General features: G+C 34.8%; 1 protein-coding gene across 3 annotated transcripts; it reads left to right on the top strand.

Moving 5' to 3' along the window:
* Nucleotides 1-266: 266 nt before the first annotated feature.
* LOC114880556 (mucin-4-like) lies at nt 267-10,930 on the top strand. 3 transcript variants are annotated; one of them, XM_029196682.2, is made up of 16 exons: nt 267-531; nt 1,120-1,752; nt 1,840-2,020; nt 2,105-2,185; nt 2,298-3,854; nt 3,923-4,177; nt 4,264-4,365; nt 4,573-4,677; nt 5,052-5,196; nt 5,287-7,736; nt 7,821-8,231; nt 8,326-8,529; nt 8,605-9,137; nt 9,259-9,502; nt 9,745-9,847; nt 9,924-10,930. In XM_029196682.2, the coding sequence occupies exons 3-16, from the start codon at nt 1,916-1,918 to the stop codon at nt 10,658-10,660; spliced, it is 7,032 nt and encodes a 2,343-aa protein (XP_029052515.1). In that variant the 5' UTR covers nt 267-531; nt 1,120-1,752; nt 1,840-1,915; the 3' UTR covers nt 10,661-10,930. The 3 variants fall into 3 exon arrangements, with proteins under 3 accessions (XP_029052515.1, XP_029052543.1, XP_029052523.1); XM_029196690.2 differs by lacking the exon at nt 267-531 and adding an exon at nt 773-960; XM_029196710.2 differs by lacking the exon at nt 4,573-4,677 and having other exon boundaries at nt 268-531.
* Nucleotides 10,931-17,842: the final 6,912 nt, after the last annotated feature.

The raw sequence follows: 17,842 nt of genomic DNA, 5'->3' as shown, positions 1-17,842 counted from the left end.
ATATTTCAGATTTAAATAAAATGAATTCTAAATTGATTTGTAATTAGATTGTATCAAACATTGATATGTAGTTATGTAGAAATATTCGAATAGATTTTATTTAAAACCTTCAAAATTCTATAGTATTTAAAATCACCATTGGTATCTATTTACTGATTGGTTATAAATAAAGCATTGACCAATCAAGATAAAGATTTTGCTAAATGAATGCTGTAAAAAGTTACAGTACCATAACCGAGGTGTCGCCAATGGTAAAAGCTTTGGGATTTTATAGACTTGTGCTAATGGCAGCCTTGACAAATACATAATGGCCGTTGCCACCGAACAGTGTAACGCGTACATGGAACTGTCGTGTGCCAGAAAAGTTTATTATTTTAAGTAGAATTTTTCCTCTCATGTAGCTTATGTATGTTGTTTTCGTTTGCAAAGGAATATGACATTATGTTCAGAACTAAAATCATGTTGAAGGAAGTGTGAAAAAACGGAAATTCGCGAGAAGAAAACACGGGTGGCAAAACCGCGTTCGCGGAGGTAATATTGACAATTTTTCATCACGACGCTACTCGCATTTTTCTGCGTCAATATGAAATACATATATCCAGGATACCTTCTTTGAGTTTCTCAGCTAGTCAAACCAAAAAATTTTTCACAGATGGTTGCTTTTTCTTTTGTTTACGCCTTGTCAGTTGGGCTTTTGTTGTGTGCATCCGCGCGCCGCTGGTACCCACAAGTGAGAGTGAGATATATACGATTCTTGTATGCGTGTAAGTGGCTTGTGTGGCACGTATGCTTGCACACAGGCGCGCAAGTTATAACCTCAAAATATGCTTCCAGCTGTCGAATTTTTATACAAAACCCTTTTCCCGCTTTAGAATGGTTAATTATACTTACAAGTGTCATTGTACTATGAAAACATGATGATTGCTGTCACCCTGTATATACAAAAATTTCTCAGCAGTAGTGTGTATTTTATTTCATAGTGAAAGTTCTATTGAATTTAAATTTTATCAGTTTAATACAAATTCAAAAGAAGTGATGTTATTTCAATGAAATTATTAAATGTGTTTGTTCATTTTGTAAGTCTGTAATAACTAATTGAATATTGTTTATATGTTGCAGGGTACAAATCAACTACAGTATCTGTGAAACCATAAGTGTAGTGTATGTGACATCAAACAAAATTAAAACTTGAAGCAGTTTTGAATTACATATATAGTGCAAATGTAAAATGTCCTGATATTAGTGTTCTAAATAATTGAAAATTTCAAGTATGTACCAATATTACTTGGAGTTGGGATAATACACAATAATTTAATATTTATGGAGTGATATTTGGAAGTGTTTTATATGCATAATTTCTAATGTAATGTCATGGAAAAATGTAGTTCAATTGTGTTTATACATGGATGTAATCTTGTCACAAATGTTCTTTAAAGATAAGTCAAAATACTTTCAAAATGCTAGTGTACAGTTATTCTTTAATGGATAATGTAGTTCGAAAAAGAACTACCTACTATGTACAAGAAATTAATATTCAAACATGGTTATTATTGAAGTATGATATTAGAAACAAATATCAACAAACCATATAAACATACATATTTGGAGAAAGCAAAACAGTGTTGCCTAAATAAAGGGTAATATACGAAGTTACATGCATGACAGGAATAGGAGACGTAGGTCGCAGACGCGTTGAGTGGCGCCGTAGCGCAAATACAACTTCTCCAGTCACTGAATTATAATTTATGAGTGGTAAATAACAACATTTACAAAATTATGCTGTTGACAACATTATGGTTACAAATATTATTAGATTTTCAATGTGTTATGAATATGTAGGAGTGTATAAAAGGAAGCACAGATAAGCTGAAAAGGTGGCTAGACGCTGCCCAGAGTAAAGAGGGGCTGCGTGGGCATGCAGCAGCCTCAGTCACGCCCTCTTCTCGGGGACTCAGTATCCTCTACAACTTCCCCGACTGCTCGGCGTAGCAATCCCGTTGCTGTATTGACACATCAACAAGTATCATCTATTTAAACAAAAATCCACTATACAAGAATCATTTTGTATGTAATATTATACTTTATAATCTATTTTGTTTTACAGTTGCAACAGTTACAGCAACTGCAGGCTCAAAATTCGAGTGGTCAATCACTGACGTTCGCTTTGCAACAAGCATCAAATAATGTAAGTAGTTTTTATAAGAAGCATTAATAATGATATATGAATCAGTAATTTCAAGTTATATATGACTGAAAGCAAATTAAGTAACATTTATTTTTGTTATATAAAATTACAGCCACAAGACCAAGGAAATGGGTCAACAACTGGAAATCACATAGTATATGTAAACCAGTTAAACCATTTAAATCAGGGTACCATAAATCCCTCGGGGACTGGTATGGGCCTACCCCCGGCCACCCCCACTTTTGGGGTGGGCCTTAATATGGGATTGCCACTATCACTTCTAAATACCAGCCTTACATCCCTTACATCTAATGTTATCACAACATCAAATCCTTTGCTTAATTTGGGCCTGCCAAGTATAAATACAGGACTAACTACAATAAATCCTAGCCTGAATCACTTGAACGCTATAAACTCTAATTTAACCCCGAATATTGGTTCAAGCAGTATTAATAATGGTTTATCTGGTTTGGGACAGGATTTAAACAGTATAAATACTGGAATTAATAGACTCAATACATTAAATTCAACGAATATAAGTTCTGGATTGTCCAGTGTAAATACTGGAATTAATAATGTAAATCCGAATTTGACAAGTTTGAATTCGAACATAAACCAGAATCTTACCAGTTTGAGCACAAACTTTACTTCTCCAAGTTCTGGTGTATCTGGTTTAACTGCTATAAATCCAACTATAAATGCAAATTTAACTACTACCAGTATAAATTCTGGTATTACTCAAGGTCTCAATCGACCCGTTAATGCTTTAACAACTGGATTGACTCAAACTAGTCTAAACTCCAGTAGTACACAATTTCCATTCCAAGCTATACAAAGTATACAAAGCATTGCACCACACATCGTTGGGTCAAATATTGCACATGTACCAAGTTCTGCTATATCGCAGCACCCGAATTCAAACGTTTCTACTATTTCACAAATATCAAATAGTGGTACTTTGACAAGTTCTAGTATATTCACTAGTACGTCAAGTGAGCCAATTCATTCGACCACAACAAATGTGAATCACGGTTCAAACGTGAATCTCACTACGAATATTCCACATCTTGGTACAATGCACTCTAATTTATCTAATGTGTCAACATCTAACGTGCAGCATATATCTGCATCAAATGAACCGAACATGCCACTGAATCATAGTTCTTCTTTAAGTTCCTCTCAATCAACTGGATTTCAACCACAACGACAGTATTCACAGGGAATTAATCCTGGTTTAAGCTCGTCGGTAACATTGACGGGCTCGTCTCAACCATCGAACGTGGCCAGTACAATAAATACTGTGAAATCCATGCAAAATATTCAGAGTCAAAATATCAGCTCTCCGAGTAGCCCGTTTTCAATACCATTAAAAAGTCCGGCATCTAATATCGCTCCACCTACACCGAGTCCTAGTCCTAACAGACTGTTACTTAGAAGTCCAGCATCAAATTCAATACAATCTAACAGAAACAGTCCAAGTCCTGTTGGGACATCAACTTCAAATAATTTTAATATACAAATGCAAAGTCCAATGCAGAGTCCAATGAGTCAAATACAAAGTCCTGTACTTAGTCCGTATCCTCCTGCAAAAAGTCCTCACCTATTGAGTGGGAATAACTCTTTAAACAATAGAAGTCCAGCACCTGGCGGTAGTCCTGGTCCACCTGTGGTAAGGAATAATTTACTACCGATTTTAAATATGTAAAACTTGAATTCTAATATTTATCCCATTTCCAGGTTAGACCAAATACACCAATACTTCAACAAGGTATGCAAGTACTGCAAATTATTCATGGTACACCGCAGGGATATCAATCAACACCAACTCAGTTAGTAACTAGAACACATTTAATTGGAAATCAACAAATTCAAATAGCAGCAACTAAACCAGCAAAACAGCCACCACAAATTTTACCAAAACCTCCAAATCAACATCCAGCTACTGGATCGCAACAAAAACAGCAACGTGTTACTACTACGATTACAAATCAAGTAATATATTTTATTTTATCATAATCTTTTTGGAATATTTAAATATATTTATTATATATAAACGTGAATTATTTACTTGTTATAAGGTAACACAGCAAACTCAACCACAATTGGTTCTTGCTGGTCCTCAACCAAATCCTACAACAGCTACAATGATACCAACGGCACAAGGTCTACTGTTAAACCAGGTAGTAACATCTATTTAAAATAATTATCATTTGCATGTATGTTCATTATGTGATCATTCAAAATACACACATTGTGCCTGTTTTAGCAATTATCAATATTATACAAAGTACTTTTAATATGCTTAGTATCTATTATAACAGCTTACATGCATTTAGTGTCACAAATATCTGCTTTGTGCTTCATGTGTTATCACATTTCATACATAGGTTTTGCCGTCAACTGGACCTGTTATTGTACAGCAACAACCAGGTGGTGTTCAACTTATACTAAGGACGCCAGCGAGCGCCCAACAACAAACGCATACTGCACAGGTGATGGTTTCATCCATTCAATCATTCAACTTCATCATATTCACAGTCATTGCTTACTTAATACTTATACAGGATTCTTTTTACATATCATTTTAAGTATTATTTACATTCATTGACATTTTTATATTCTTTATCATTAATTGAACGTTACTGTATTTTCACGTTTTATATTTATGCATTCAGTTTTCAGATAAATTATAAATTGTACTATGTTACTAAATATTATATAAAAATAGTAATATGAAATAGAACGGAAGAATTTTATTTTATAAGAAAAAAGTTTTGGTAGTTTTTAAAATAAAATTATTAATTAATAATAACAGAATTTTAAACGGTAAAGATTTATACTTTAATTCAATAATTTTTTTTTGTAGCTAACACAGCAGCAGTTAGTAAGGGTTGTTACAGCACAAGGTATGCAGTTACAAGGCATTACACCTACGTTTTTTGCTGTACCTAATGGTTTTCCTCCAGCTGCTTCTCCAGTAATTAGACATACCCCCTCTAGTCCTGCACCTTGTAAGTTTCGTACTTAATAGGCTATCTAAATATACTTTTTCGCAAAAAGATTTTGAAGATATTAAAATTATTTCTTTTTTTTACATTTAGCTGCTAATTCAGGGACTGGCAATCCTATAGTGATTCAAAATGCAATGGTACAAAGTCCTCAGCCACAGATTTCACAAGTAGGTTCGAGTGCTAATACCAGTAATACTCCATGCTCGCAAACTGTTGTTGAACAGACTTTATTACCACCTCCTAAGAAGAAAGCAAAAAAGAAAAAGAAAGCAAAACGGAAAGATGATGAACCACCGAAATTGGACCTTGCTAGTATAATGAAAATATCGGGAATTGGAGACGACGATGATATTTTTGATACTGACCTTACAACCGAATCAGACGTTCCCTGTCAAGTTCAAGTCGAATCGAATACAGGGCAAAATCTGGGACAACTTTCATCCCAGCTAACAATACCTAATAGTTCTGCCCAGAATCTGATACAAGTACCTGCACCAAATACAACGAATACACAATCTTCTGTGTCCCAAACATTTAATAGTCATCTCGTTACCCAACTTCAGATGCCTGTGCAGAACACGATACAGGGCCAACTGCGATTTGCTGTTGGAGAAGATGGAAGAGTTGTTTTACACCGTACTCCAGAATTAAATCAACCTGAAATGGATCAAGCAACTGCTCAAGCATTAATACGATCGTTAACACAGGGTGGCGGACAAAATTCACCGATTATTTCTCATCTTCTTGGACAAGCGCAAACGACCTCACAATCTACACAGAGTACTGTTTTACAGCGGCAAAAATTCGTTAAATCACCTTCATCATCCAGTGTTTCAACGGTTACTACTACGGTAACTCCTGCAGGTTCACAAAGTGTTACTTGTGCTACTAGTCCACAGCATGTGCAAATATGCTCAAAATCAAATAATCAGCAGAAAAGTGTAAATGTTCCTCAAGAATCCAATCCTGTGTTAAATGTTTGTGTCCAAAGCAACCTTGCATCGTTACAAACATTGGATATGCAAGCATCAAAAAGTATTAATGTGCAAAGTCTTACACCGATATCAAAAACTAATCAATCGTCTAATTCTAGCCTTCCGCAACTAAACAGTAACGTTTTAACATCTGATGTATTATCATCGAAACCTTCCCATGCGACGTTCAGTGTACAGAACTCTCGATTGGCTAACACGAGCCAAGCAAGTAGTAATCAACAAAATTCTAATGTTTCCACACAAAAATCTAGTCAAGTGCGACTTACAAGTGTAACCACGAACGTGCGACAAAATTTAAATAAAATATCTCAAGGTGGTGTTCATGTTTCAAAATCTTTGCCAAATAGTTTAACTATACAAGGTGAACATAACATAACAAAAAATAATCAAAATCCACAAGAGTCTATAACGTTACAACAAGAAACGCCAATATATCAGCATAATCAACAGCAGCAAGTAACAGCACAGACTGTACAAACGCAAAACGTTCAACATGTTTTTGAACAAAATCTTCAATCATCTGGATCAAATGCTCAGCATAATTCTGTAAACATGTTGCAACAACAAAGTTCTTGTAATACTATGCAACATGATACTATGAATGTTTTACAACATTCTAGCATACAACAAAATACAATTAATGTTTTGCAACAAAACGCAGCTGGTAATGTACAAAATATTGAACAAAATTTACAGCCTGGTATCAGTGATGTGGCTCAGGCACAACAGAATGTTGCTACAAGTATGCAACAGCAAAATACATCAGCTGTTTTGCATAATGCAAGTGTACAACAAAATGTGAACGTACAACAACAGAAAGTTGTTGCTGCAAACACATTTTCTTCTGTAAATGCACACCAGTTTGAGTCTCAAAACGCAGTGAATGCTATGCAACAAGGTTTAAGTACACAACAAAATAATCAGCATCAGAATATTGTTATTACTAATGCCCCCCCTTCCAATACCATACAGCAAAACGAATCTCAAAAGGTAGAGAACCAAAGTACAACAATGCTTAATTCAGCGGCAAATAACATATTAAATAATGCACCAAAAATTACGCCGGAAATTTTAAATGCATTAAGTAATTTAAATCCTAATGATCAATTGTTAATTGCAAACGCTAATGGACAAATGCAAGTAATTAGTCAGCAGTTGTTGCAACAATTTCTAGCAGGACAGTTAAATGCAACTAATCAGGTACAAAATCAGAACCAAACTCAAAAGATCGTGATTGGTGAGCCAGATGCAAATAATCAGAATTTACAAGGTGTACAAATTAATACTCCGACGAGTCAAATAATTGTAAATAGTTCTGGAGGAGCCCCAACTATTCAAAATAATATACAAAACATTGTGGTACAAGCTGCCCCATCTCAAATGCCGCAACACATACAGATTCAAAATTCCAATTTCCCTAGTCAATTTATTGACAATCTAAATCAACAACAAATCAGAAATTTAGGTACCAGTCAACCAAAGAAGACAAAAATTGTTAAAAAAACGAAAACTGTTGTTACTTCTCAAAATGCAGGAAATACCCAGGTATGTGAACATATTCTGTTATTACCTTTTTACTTTTCGTTTGATTTTACATTTAAAAAATTGTGATTTACATTTAAAAAACAGGTGACAAAAACGGTTACGGTGACTCGCCCAACAATGATATCAACAAATACATCAAATTTCCAGAAAGCTGATAATTCTAGTAAAGCAAACACTGTAACATCTCAAAGTACAAATCCAGTTAAGAGTGAATCTTCTCAAATTGTCACAAATGGTCCTGTACTTCCACCTTCTCCCGGAGGTCATTTGTCCATTCCTTCAAATGGTCAAATGGTACAAAGAGTTCAGACTATTCAGCTTCCTGCTCCAAAGCAACAATTGCTGAAAAATATACAGTCTCAGATACAAGCTATACTAGCTCGTAAATCGGGCTCACAACCTGATCAAACAGTTTTGACAAAATTATATCAAGAACAATCGAAAATTTTAGCGAGTGGAAAAGTTGTTAGTACCACAACACATTCCGTTAGTAGCGTAAGTTTTATATCGTGATATTTGTAAATGAAAAAATTAACAAATTGTTGTATCTGTATAATTATACAATGTTATATGATTTTATTCTAAACAGGGTTCGGAAACAAGTTTTAATGTGAATGCAGTTTCAACAATAGCATCAAACTTAATGTCTCAAAATTCTTATAAAAATCAGACATCTGCTGTACAAACTCAAACGCAAACATCTACTACTGTTCTAGCTTCTCAAACCTTAAATTCAAACACACCAACAACTGTTCAAAATAATACACCAAGCAATTATATGAATAGTCTTACGGTACGGAATAATTTTATCTTATTATAATCTTTATCTAATTACATTCTTAGTGATTATTTATGTTAAAATTTGCAGATACCACAAAATGTGCAAGGACAGCAATGTGTACAAAATAATCAGAATGTACACCAAACGCACACAAAACAGCACAAGATTTATCAGAATCATGGAAACCAGATATTAAGTCCGTCCTCTGCCAATATGCAAATTTTCTCACCACCTATTACCTCTATAACTACCGTGCAGAGTAACGCACAACAGTTAACTACAGTTCAAACTCAGCAAACAGGAATGCAACAATCAACGCAATGTCAGACAGATCCATTAGACATTAAACCAAATATACCGATATCAAGTCCCGTAAAACAAGAACTTTCTTCACCTATTCAAGTACAAGTTCAAAGCGGCTCTCCTGCAGGACAGGTGGCCTCGCCTAGGATGATTGGTAAAGGACCACAAAGAATTCAAAGTCCCGTAAATACCAATAGTAATCTCAATAAACAGAGTGTTAGTCCGGGCAGTAATTCAAGTCCTTTAGTAAGTCCAAGACAAGCTGTAAAAAGACCCGCAACTAGCCCAATTTGCAGACAAATTAATCGTAGTGATTTGTAAGTATAACTTCTTGTTAACATTGTTCAAATAATTTTAAAGTAAAAAGAAATTATTAAATCAGTTATTTGAATTGTGTATATTACACTTAAAAATAGATTTTTATTTTTACTTCAACAGATTAGAACAGCAGTTGAAAATTGATCAAAACGGTGCGATAAATCCAGATGTGAATACACCATTTTTGAGTAAACGCGATGCTTGTAAACGTCTTGTAAGGTATCACTGTTTAAATGAACAAGTACTTAGTTCTAAGGATTTGGCAAAAGCCGATGAGATATTTGAAGAAACTGCAAAACATTTATTATCTAAATTTAACTCTATGATGAACAAATACACTTACCTTCTTCTGATGGAGAGCATGGTATGTTTCAAATATTTTTAACCTTGTTTTTATGTTTCATATAGTGTAAAGAAATATAATTTTTAATTAAAAGTACTTTGAAATTCCAACATTTATGAATTTTAGATTGTACATACAATTGATTGAAAATAAAGGCAGATGTATAATTATTTACATATTTTCTTTTTAATTATATTTAATATGTATCTTCAAGGTATTTTTGTGATATTTACAATAAAATACTAACTAAAATAAAATTACAGCGGGAAGTGAGGACATCAGAATTGATGATGATTGATAGAACTTTTGTTGCTGAAGAACAGAGTATATTAAATAGGTTACGAGAACAAGAGGCTAAAGTTAATGGTACATTTTTAGCTTCAATATATTAATAATGTTATATTCATTATAATAATTATTATCTTTATATGTTGTTTTATAGAAGAGTTCAAAAAGGAGGAAAAGCCATTGGTGCCAAAGGTTGAACCTGGTCTTGCAGAAGAGGATAAATTATCATCATCATTAACTAATGTATCTGTAAAACGTGAATTAGAAGATGATTTCCCGAGTGATGAAATGGAATGTAAACCAGTGATCAAATCAGCAAGTTGTACTAGTGGTGATTACGACGAATGGTTAGAAATCCAAAAAGAACTTGGTGTATATCCATCTACCACAGACTCATTTAAATGTAAAAATAGTAATAATAGTGGTAATAATAGTGCGTCTGCTGTGGCTGTTACAAGGTCCTCCAAAACTGAAAGAACACGAGCGAATGGTGAATGTCGTACAAATGTACCAGGTGCAAGTGTTTCTGGAGTTCAACATACCGTTATAAAAGACAATTGCGAACAAGATAATACTCCAGTTTTTGAAAGACGCTGGAGTTGTGCTCCTGATCTCGAACGAGATTTGTTAGAAGATGCTGACAGCCTAGATGGACTGGCCTTACATTCTCAAACGCAATGCCCAGGCTCTCTTGTAACTACTGAAAGTGGAAACGGTAATGAACATGATGATATTACCGCACAGGTACAGTCTGCAATTGACAGCATTCTTAATCTTAAAAAACGTCCTACAAATACATTACCCGGCAGTAATGGTAATAGTGCATCACAGTCCAGTGAATCTAAGGACACAGTGCTTGATCAAGCAGTCCGCAGCATTTTAGGCTCGTGACCCTCCTTTAATAAAGTATTTTAAACAAGTGAAGTTAAATGGTGAACATCATACTAGTTGTTCATTTTGAAAATTTTAAAAGAACGACGTATCTTTTTGGTGATTTTTGTGGTTAATGTGAATAATATAAAAAACTACGTTTTACATTAAGAACACAATGTTATCTTTGGTAATGCATATCTGAAATCATGCAGATTGTTAAATTATTTGTACAAATCCTACAGCCTTAATTTCATTTATATATAAATTAAAACAGACTAACTGGATTATGCAATTTCAATATTTCTTCAAAATTCGTAAAAAAATCTTTTTTTTCTGCAATGGCAATAACTACTCATAAAAAAAAAACATGTATACTTTCCAGTAGTCTAGTTGTAATAAAGTCATCGCGTTTACCTAAATCTAGCAGTTGTACATGTGGATAGATAGACAAATAGATTGATAGATAGATAATTAAATGAATAGATAATTCGCTCAGATTTTTCAATCTGCCACTTTGTAATGTAATTTTGTAAAAAGTAATTATTTAAAACAACTTATTCCACTTTGTCTGTAGTACTTGTAGAAAAATCTTATGGATACTTAAAATTGGGTCGGTGAATTGTACATACATTTTTAACGTGTATTATTAATATTATTATTATTGCTATTATTTGTATTATTGTTATTGAGATTTATTCTCAGAATTATTATTGTATTATTATTATATTATATTACATTATAATTATAATTATAATTATTACTACTATTATTGTCAATGATACCAGCATCTCAGATAATGAGAAATGTATGGTATAAAGAGAAAGTAGTGGTTTAAGAGACTGAAATGGAAGACAATGAAAAAAAAACAGAAGGCAAATGATATATAAGGTGAAAAGGGAACACAAAACTTCTATATTAATTTGAATTCGTTTCTATTTAATGTATATGCAGTCTTAAATGTTAAAGTGCAAAATCAAACAAACATTTTTTAAGTAGATATAGTATTTTACAACTCTTTTGTCATCACATAAAATCACAATAGATCTGAGTAAATAATAAATACATGTGTAGAGAGCAGATGTGTGGAAAAAGGGTAATCACACATTGGTGACATTTTAAACCTACAGTAAATGACCGGTGATTAAGGACTAGAAAGCAGATCTTTCTATATGTGCCTTTTTATTTTTTACATAGTTAATGACTAATGGATTTTATATGTACATCTGACTCATAACTTTGATTCAATACTAACATATTGAATGGTAAATGCAGATTTTTTTTATGTATAGGATTGTGCTCTGATTTAATCATTTTTAAAATATTATTAATTAGAAAAATAATTGATCATCATCAACAATGCTTTTGCAAAAAAGAGTTTATTTTATGGCTGTACTTTTGCATCCTTTTCCCACATAAATTTATAATAGCTCTCTATACACAGAAGCAATGAAATGTTTTTGGCAAAAGCAATCCAAGACTGACGTATATACAGAGAATCAAGCAAAACTATGTAATGTATTACAATAAGAAATAATCATTTGTACATAATATTCAATTACACTCTCGACGGCAATCGTGACTTAATGAATTCTTCAAAGATTTTAAAAATTTAGATATACTAAAATTCTTTTGATTTTAATAAATTGCCGATATTTCACGAGTACGTGTATGAAAATATTTTTATCCTTATCTATGACTAAGATTTCAGTTTGCAGCTTGAAATTTAATTTCCTGCACTGAAAGTGTTCTATAATTTCTATGAAAATGATATCATATAAAATGCCAGGCGAGAGTGAAGTCAAGTGGTTAATGCGATAAAATGTAATTATAATTATCAATTACATGATTTTAGATATCATGAACATCTTGTAATAACCAACTCCTTTCCTATCATAACATCACGGAATTATTGCTATTCCAATTTTAACAAGTTTAGGTGCCTTATCAGAGAATATTTAAGTATATACTATTTTAATAGAGGCACATGAAACTGTTGAATGTTTCATAAAAAGTAAATAGTACATTATTATTGCTAATATAATGTGTATAGGTAATATAATTAAAGATCATTAGTTAAACCTTTTTTAAATTATAAAATTTTCGTCAATTGTATAATTTAATATTAATACGATAGTATTAGGCATTTAAGAAATGCTTGAATATACTTTATGTGGTGGTGTCTGCTTTATATGAAATTGCATAATTTATTCATGTGCCTACATTCATAATTCAAATTAAATTATAATATATATAATGACAGTTACTGGTGTAGTTTAAAATATTTTTTATTTCAAGGTACACTTTTATAAAATCTACTTTGAACCCCTTTCAATTAATGTTTTAAAATGAAATAGATATATAAAAACGTTGTCAATCTTAATTAAAGCCTTTTGTGCAATCTTTTAGTTTGTAAAAGTTTAAAGAATGAAGTATATTTAAACCATTATTATAATTCAATTCTTTTCATCTTTAGTATTTAGAATAAACTCGTAGCGCCATCTATACAAAAACGGGTGAACCTATTCAAGAGCTATGTCGACCGATAATCTAAAACCAAGTAAACTACCAGCGTCATCTACTGCAGGACAGTGCAAACTACTCTACAACTTATCAACTGATTATTAGAGTTTCAGGAGCTGTCAAGTAAGTAGTTTCAGTCGTTTCTGCGTCACCGGCACTTCGGGGTCCCTGACACCCCGATTGTCGTAATGTCGGTATGCCGAATGTCACTGGTGCTTGGGGTTGCTAACATCCCATGATGGTATCAGTCGGTGTCGTTTAGTCCTTAGAAAAAGCCACTCCCTCAGGAAGTTGTCCGCCGAGAAAACTATTCAAATCAAATCAAGTCGGTGTCCAGAGAGCGTCACCGACGCTACGGGGTCCCTGAAACCCCGGACATCCTAATGTCGGCACCGTTATCAACCGTTCGACGTAGAGCAAAGTGAAACAGCATCAGTCCTATAGCGACCGTCGAGGGGTGCAGAACTACTTGATAAACATACATATACCCTTATTTTATTTTCTGCGTTCATATAATTTGCTGTATTTATCTTCTTAGCTTATTGAATAAACTCATTAGGTGAACGAACGTGTTGATTATTTTACTCCCGTGTGCATCCTTTATATCCCTGATTCCTTCACATCTCTGCACCCCTTATGTCACTATACTATTTGCATTCCAGCATTCCTTACATCACAGCATCCTTTACGTCCATGCTTTCTTTATATCCTTGCATTCTTTACATGCCTGCATTCCTTATATCCTTACATTACTTACATCCCTGTAAGCTCTTTTTGAGTAAAAAATCGTTACAAACTTAGTTCCTTTCTTTACTGGCAGAGGGTGCTAAATTTGACCTAAACTTTCCCCGAAAAGCGCCCCCTAGCGGACAAACTTTGAACTAAATTTTCGATGTCGAATCAGCGCCCTCTGGTTGCGAAAAAAGGAACTAAAGTTTGCTGAAATTTTGGCCCTCTACCGGGAAAAATGCGAACTAAATTTTCGATGTGGAATCAGCGCCCCCTGGTGGCGAAAAAAGGAACTAAAGTTTGCTGAAATTTTGGCCCTCTACCGGGAAAAATGCGAACTAAATTTTCGATGTGGAATCAGCGCCCCCTGGTTGCGAAAAAAGGAACTAAAGCTTGCCAAAATTTTGGCCCTCTAGCGGCAAAAATGGGAACTAAATTTTCGACGTCGAATCAGCGCCCTCTGGTGGCGAAAAAGGAACTAAAGTTCGCCGAAATTTTGGCCCTCTACCGGGAAAAATGCGAACTAAATTTTCGATGCTGAATCAGCGCCCCCTGGTGGCGAAAAAAGGAACTAAAGTTTGCCGAAATTTTGGCCCTCTACCGGCAAAAATGGGAACTAAATTTTCGACGTCGAATCAGCGCCCTCTGGTGGCGAAAAAGGAACTAAAGTTCGCCGAAATTTTGGCCCTCTACCGGGAAAAATGCGAACTAAATTTTCGATGCTGAATCAGCGCCCCCTGGTGGCGAAAAAAGGAACTAAAGTTTGCCGAAATTTTGGCCCTCTACCGGGAAAAATGCGAACTAAATTTTCGATGTGGAATCAGCGCCCCCTGGTGGCGAAAAAAGAAACTAAATTTGTAACAATTTCTTCCTCAAAAAGAGCTTGCAGCGGAACAAGGAATATAAGGGGTGCAGGGGTGTATGGAGTGCATAGATGTAAGGGATGCAGGCATGTAAGAAAAGCAAGGGTGTAAGGAATGCATAGATATAAGGGATCCAGGCATGTAAGGAAAGCAGGGGTGTAAAGTATGGAGTGATATAAGGAATGCAGGGATCTAAGGGATGCTGGGTATAATTAATGCAGGGACATAAAAGATTCAGGAATATAAGGGATGCCGGGATATAAGGAATGTAGGGATGTAAGTGATACGGGTCCGCAGGGCATCGGGTCTGGCCTCCGATGTCGGCGGAATTTGGCACGTGGGCTAAACAGAGACCTAAGTGATACAGGGATGTAAAGGATGCTAGGATGTAAGGAATGTAGAAAGATGCAGGGATACAAAGAATTCAGGAGTGTAAAAGATGCAGAGATGTAAGGGATGAACAGATCTAAAAAATACAAAGATGTAAGGGATGGGCAGACGTAAAGAATGCAGAGATGTAAGGGATGAAGAAATGTAAAGTTGATCCGCACCCATCGGCTGTCGGTATAGGACTGAGGAGGTCGCACCTCGTTCGAGGTCTTTCTGATGTTGAGAAGTAATTACTATGTTTTAAGTTTGATTTTCATGTATACTATATTTATAATTTATTAAAATAGGTAAAGTTCAACTTAATGTATGAAATTTGTCTTTATTCACTGTACAATTTCTTACATACAAAAAATGCCTGCAAACATTAATTGTGTTTAGAGCATTTGACTTTACTGGGCATAGAACAAATTAATCTATGCGCACAAACATTTCGTAGATATATACACAAAATAATAAAATAATTTCGTTGTTTTTACAATCTCCAGTAGTATATACAATCTAAAGTATCTAAAATTTAAAATTAGAAAGGCTATCGCATAAATTTTCATTCTAAGACAATTGTTGACAATTTTCAATGTCTGAGAATACAAAAATTGACACAACGTTTTTATCTATAGTAGATACAAACAATAAGCTAAATTATACATCATCCGAACGTAACTTCTTTTAGCACCGTTTCATATCGCTAATGAAACTAGTATTAATTACAATATCAGTAACAAGCTCGATCATTTTTACAACGCATTTCTACACGTTATCGAAAATTTGATATAAAACTAGAGGATCGGTCAATGTATGAGTAATACCTTTTCTTACCCTCATGTCGTCCCACGACACTTCTTTTGGGCGGAAAACAGTGCAACTCTATGTTATATTTTGCATACACAGTAATCCCTCCATTTACGCGGATTCATTTAAACGCGCTTGAGCTACCAGAGCCCAGATGTCACCACGATGCGTTATTTGAAAACTCCAATTCAGAGATTCCCCAGTGTAATTTATTTACAGTAATTTATGTACCCCAGTAAGAGCTAAATACATATATAAGAATGTACAAAGGATCCTTATTTTAATCAACTTTTCATGATTCCATTTACGCGGTTTCCACGGTTTTCGTGGAACCAATTATGCACCCGCGTAAATGGAGGGATTACTGTAGCGACAAAACTAGGCAAGAAACATCACATCACAAACAAAGTAAAAATACAAATTCGGTGTATTTTAATCATAGCAGGAACGTTAACGTCAGCAGGTTTTTTCCTTGATATAATTATTAAAACAGCTCGCGGTCCTTCCGCTCTTAATGGCTTGTACTGTCAAAGTACTCTCAAAGTACCTTGATCGAAGTGGCGTTTACAAGATAAATCTCGCGTTTCCTGTTATTTCGCAATGATGCATTTCATTTTAATCGATCAACATTAGCTTTTTATAGAGCGTGGATTTCAATATAATTGACCGTTCTTACGCCATTCCGTACACATGTAGAAACACTTGGTCGACGTTACGTAAATTCCGTGCGACAGTTTTCTCGCCTATGCGAACAAATACCGTGACATTATTACATTTCTATTCGAATATATGAAAATTTTCTAAGATAGAAATTTTTAATAATAAAGCTTTCAATGGATAGTCTGGTTGAAGACAATATTCATTCGGCCTGAGGGGGATGGGTTCATTCCACGGGGAATTTTTTCACTGTGGGAACGCTATGGGCAAGGAGTAACGCGAAGCTGTTGCAATTTCATTGGTAATTCGAAAAATGTATAGGAATTAGCGGGATAGGTATGTGAAGAGGTTTCGGTGGCATCGGCGATAAAGGTATTCGCCATAGGCACGTAGATGCGTGAGTTTATGCGTGCGAGCTGGCGTAACGCGGCAACAGAGAGCAGGAGGAGCTAAAGAAGAAGAAGGTACTAAGAAAGGAGCGGCGAGGTGTGCGGGTCGCCAACACATATCTCGATATCTCACGGTTCGATCTTTTCTCGGCCCTGGCTGCCCGTATATTTACATGTATAATTTATATATCCCGTAGCAGGAACGAAGGTGGTGTGTGCTCAGCCAGGGCGGGTTCTACCTAACGTTTTCTTACCGCCTTACCCTTTTCTCGACGCATTCGCGGCTGGTATCGGCGTGCGGCCATTATACAGGCCGTTCCATCAAACGTTAATTTATAATATTGTCTCAGAGTTTATTATACGAAACTTAGTTATTGAAATACAATAAGCAATTGTTCTGGTCGCGTAAGACTGGAAGGTTTATCTATCCAGGGCAAAGTTTCCCAAAAACAAATAAAATAAAATTATTTCAAACTATTCAATTATGGATATTGGTTCGATGAAACATCCTGTACAGGGTTCTTTGCTCATAGAGAATTTCGCGGGAATCCAGCCAGCTGAATTCCCACGATACCGCTGCGGTGGCAATTCCGCTGCACTTGCCCGACGAACGAGGATGTGTCTTCAGAACGGTGCGTTCTGGGGAACTTCGAATCATTCGAAGATCTCTTGAATTTTCAAAGGCATTTATCAGAGAACATTATGTTTCTTATTATTAAAACAGAGATTCCTGTGTCGGTGCATTTCTATCGAAAGTTGTTAACCCTCGGAAGACGGACCATGGAGAGAGCCTCAATTTTAATTCAATTTCATTTTTTAAATTTTATTCTGTTCCTTATAAATTATTCTTCCAATATATAAAA

The sequence above is a fragment of the Osmia bicornis genome, chromosome 5, assembly GCF_907164935.1.
Source record: "Osmia bicornis bicornis chromosome 5, iOsmBic2.1, whole genome shotgun sequence".
In the NCBI taxonomy this organism is placed as follows: Eukaryota; Metazoa; Arthropoda; class Insecta; order Hymenoptera; family Megachilidae; genus Osmia; species Osmia bicornis.
Note: the sequence above shows the minus strand (reverse complement) of the source record. Positions and strands in the feature narration are given on the sequence as shown.

Excerpts from the sequence above, each read along its gene's own strand:
- LOC114880556 (XM_029196682.2), top strand. The coding sequence starts at position 1,916 with ATGCAGCAGCCTCAGTCACGCCCTCTTCTCGGGGACTCAGTATCCTCT. Across the intron at positions 2,186-2,297 it reads TGCAACAAGCATCAAATAAT|CCACAAGACCAAGGAAATGG; the intron begins GTAAGTAGTTTT and ends ATAAAATTACAG. Across the intron at positions 9,848-9,923 it reads ACAAGAGGCTAAAGTTAATG|AAGAGTTCAAAAAGGAGGAA; the intron begins GTACATTTTTAG and ends GTTGTTTTATAG.